Raw genomic sequence first — 3,657 nt, 5'->3', positions numbered from 1 at the left:
CTTCTATTGGCTGCCTCCCTGTGTTTGTTTCTATGTGTTAGGTAGGCTTAGTAGAGTGACCTTACGTAGCAGGTGTCCTGTAGGGTCCAGTTGCACAGCCTACCTGATTCAGATGTGTCCACCTTGTGGGCTGTGTAAACCTTCCTGTTGTAGTTGAGCCTTGATTGCTTTTGGCATGTCAGTGGGAGGGATTTACCTCCAGGCTAATCAGCTGCAAGGACTGACTGTGACTATCAACCACTATGGAAGATCGGCGGTGCAGGGGTCCATACTAAAAGCACGACTTACTTCAGTGGAGCTCTCGTTGCCCCTGTGTCCACCCCTTGAGTGTGTCACTTGTGGAGATGGTTGTGTGGTGGTGCTTCAGTGTGGTCTGAGGCTGTCCACCAGGGGCCTTTCTGGAGGTTCAGGGCAAGGTCAGCCACCCTGATGTTCTGCCTGGGGCCACCTGGCATGAGCTACAAAGCAATCTGTAGCTGGCTGCTACATGGGTTCTAAGCTGTCTTTAGTAAAGACATTGCTCCAATGATTTAAATGGATTCTTGTTCATACACTGTGGTACTTGCCATAGGCTGAATATTTCATAGCTGATGTTGAAATGAGAGCTGAATTCTCATTTGTTAACATGCAAATAAAGACATGTTCCCTTTCATTGTTTTGCAATTTTTGCCTTGTCTCACCTTTACATCATTTGAATTAATCAACTTGAGATATAAGCTAGTAAAATTTTAAAATCTAGTACATAGAATATTCAGCAAATAACTAAATTGGTTGTTGGATCTTTGTCATCTCATGATGACCATAATTGCTCATTATTGCTGAGGTGTTTTTTTAACAAAAACTTTGGATTTACACAGAAAGACTAAAGGAACTTATCTATTGGCTTCCAAATGTTTCCTTTCAAAAACTTTCTAGTTTTTCTAGGACCATCAGGAAGGCTAATACTCTCTAAAATTGGGTGCTGATAACTGATTTTCATAAATAGCTTCATTGTTTACAAGCTTATACACACACACACACACACACACACACACACCACTTATCCATTTCACTTAGTCTCCTGAAAAATTCTAAGAAATTCTAAGATACAAATTAGTGTCCTTTAATTTACAAGATGAAAAAATATATCTCATGGAGGTCTTTTAGATTTATTTACTTTTATTCTGGAATGTAAAACTCTTTTTAATTAAAGTATAGTTATAATATTAGTTTCAGTTGTATAATATAGTGAGATTTCATACTGATACACCTTACAAAGTGATCACCAGAAAAAGTCTACTCTCTGTCACCACACCAAGTTATTGTGATATTATTGTCTCTATTCCCTATGTTGTATTTTACATCCTGTGACTTATTTATGTTATAAATGTAAGTCAGTACCTCTTAATTCCCTGCACCTTTTTGCCCATACCTGTACCACCCAACCCTCTGGCAAATATCAGTTTTTCTGTATCTATAAGTCTATTTGTTTCATTTGTTCATTTGTTTAGTACTTGAGATTTCACACATAAGTCGCAAATAGCAAGATTTCATTCTTTTCCATGGCTGAGTAACCAAGAGATTTCTTCATTATCCATCCATCCTCAATTTGTGATTTAGAATAATTGGATATCCTTACCATCCAGAAGATTGGAGGTTCAAACAAAAAAAATCTAAACACACTGTGCTACATATGTGTGGTACTAATTACAATGGAAAATAGCAATGGTTTCCTGAGATGAGTTTTCAGTCCTTAAAAATGCATAAATATAGATCATAAATTCTTCAATTGAAAGATTATTACATAGAATATGAATGTGAAATGCTCATGACTTCGTGATGCATTATAAAAACTAAGAAACTCATTCATAAGGAATGTTTGTGGGTACCACATATTCCAGACTTTTTCCAAGTAAGATTCTATATTATCAGTTTAGAAACAGAGCACTACATTCAAAGGTGTCTTATTTCTCACTGCATGAATTTTTAAGAAATATGAATTTAAGCATACTGTAAACCACTAATATTTACAACAGCATAATTCTGAGGAACTTCTTACAGTATTTTGTAAAATTAGATTGCTCACCTGAAAAAATAATATGATAATCTTATAATCTTATCTTTTTCATAAACATGCACACATATACATTTTTGTGGTAAGCTTAGGTAAAAGTTTTTTTAGGTATACCTTACACAGTTCTATACACATTAAAAAATGCAGTAAGAAGTACAAAACCTTACAGACTCCATCATTTTGTTTTCTGCCAGAAGACTCATGGTCCCCACTCATTTCCTTTCTTTCAGCCGGCACCTCAGCTGCCACAGATAAGACAGAAAGGCCTGTCTCAGCTTCTTGTTCCCCCAAATCAGGATAAATGAGTGGCCTGAAGGGTACAGGATTGCAAGACTCTTGCAAAGCAAGTAAACTAAATTGTGCTGCACAGTATTAGAATTCCAGACTGAGGTGACTTGAGCCAGGAAGTAAATGGCCAATAGCAAGAGAAAGGAGATCACAGTTTGCATGGCTCTTATGTGGACCTTGGTGCTGGGATCTTGGAAACCTCTGCCACTGAGATGCATCTTCTTGAGATGTTTCCACAGGGAAGAGATTAACAGCAGAAAAGCTGTCAGGGACATGGTGAAGGGTATGAAGCTTACAAGCGTGTTTATAATCACATTGGAAAGTTTCACACTATCTCCCAAGCTGGTCTCCCAAGTGCGGTTTCCTTCTTGCTCGTCTGTCTGCATTTTATCATGTATGCTTAGCACTGCAACGTGACAAACCAAGAAGACCAAAGTCCCCCACATTATCGTGACAACCACTTTTTTAGCTCTCCATTTTAGGTGGAGAAATAAAAGGCTGGAGAAATTGGTTATCTTGAGGAAATAAAATATGCTGAGACTAGTAGCAAGCCAGAGGCTAAAATGGTTGCTTACTACCCAGGCAATATGAACAGCATGTCTTATTTCTGGACCATAGAAAGCTAGATTAAATCCACTTGCATACCAATTGAATACTATTACCCAGAGGAAACCAATTCTGGAGACAGCCAGAGCAGTGAGAATTCGATCAGCACAGGAGAGCTTTTGTCTCTTGACCCAGTCAATGCCGTTCACTAGAGCTATGAAGCCATTGGCAAAATTTCCTAGAACAAATTGGATCATTACTAGGATGGAAAGAATGTTCATTTGTAAAGTCATGATGTCTAAAAAGAAAAAAAAATCCAAGTCTAATATCACTGGTCGTGATTCCTTTAATATTCTGACCTTAAGTTCTATGTGCAGCTGATTTCTGAATTTGCAGTAAAGTTCTGGTTTCTTTTCAATTCTGCAACCAATGCCAAGCAGGAAAGCTTCAGGGTATGCTAATAGATGAGTTCAATTCTATCTTTATGGAAAACATTATTATTCCTTAATAGTTCAAACCGGCTCCTTTTCAAACAGCATGTGTCCTTGCCACTGGCTGGATTATTTCATAACTGATGTTGAAGTGAAAGCTGAATTCTCATTTGCTAGTATGCAAATAACACAATGTTTTGCAATTTTTTCCTTGTTTGACCTGTCCATAATTTGTGTTCATCAACATTAGTTGTTTGTTAGTAAAATTTAAAAACCCAATCTACAATGAATGTCTAAACTATTAGATGGAGCTTGGGATGATCATCACTATGATTTTTT

The 3,657-nt window shown here is 37.3% G+C and overlaps 1 protein-coding gene across 1 annotated transcript; it reads right to left on the bottom strand.

The window, feature by feature from the left end:
• Window positions 1–2,265: 2,265 nt before the first annotated feature.
• On the bottom strand, window positions 2,266–3,264 carry LOC107525369 (taste receptor type 2 member 19-like). Its single transcript, XM_016197516.2, has one exon. It carries the CDS (start codon window positions 3,178–3,180, stop codon window positions 2,266–2,268), a length of 915 nt encoding a protein of 304 aa, XP_016053002.2. The 5' UTR covers window positions 3,181–3,264.
• Window positions 3,265–3,657: the final 393 nt, after the last annotated feature.

The sequence above is a fragment of the Miniopterus natalensis genome, chromosome 2, assembly GCF_054644295.1.
Source record: "Miniopterus natalensis isolate mMinNat1 chromosome 2, mMinNat1.hap1, whole genome shotgun sequence".
Classification (NCBI taxonomy): domain Eukaryota; kingdom Metazoa; phylum Chordata; class Mammalia; order Chiroptera; family Miniopteridae; genus Miniopterus; species Miniopterus natalensis.
The sequence above is the reverse complement of the archived record's forward strand: the minus strand, read 5'-3'. Positions and strand labels throughout refer to the sequence as shown.

Excerpts from the sequence above, each read along its gene's own strand:
- LOC107525369 (XM_016197516.2), bottom strand. The coding sequence starts at position 3,180 with ATGACTTTACAAATGAACATTCTTTCCATCCTAGTAATGATCCAATTT.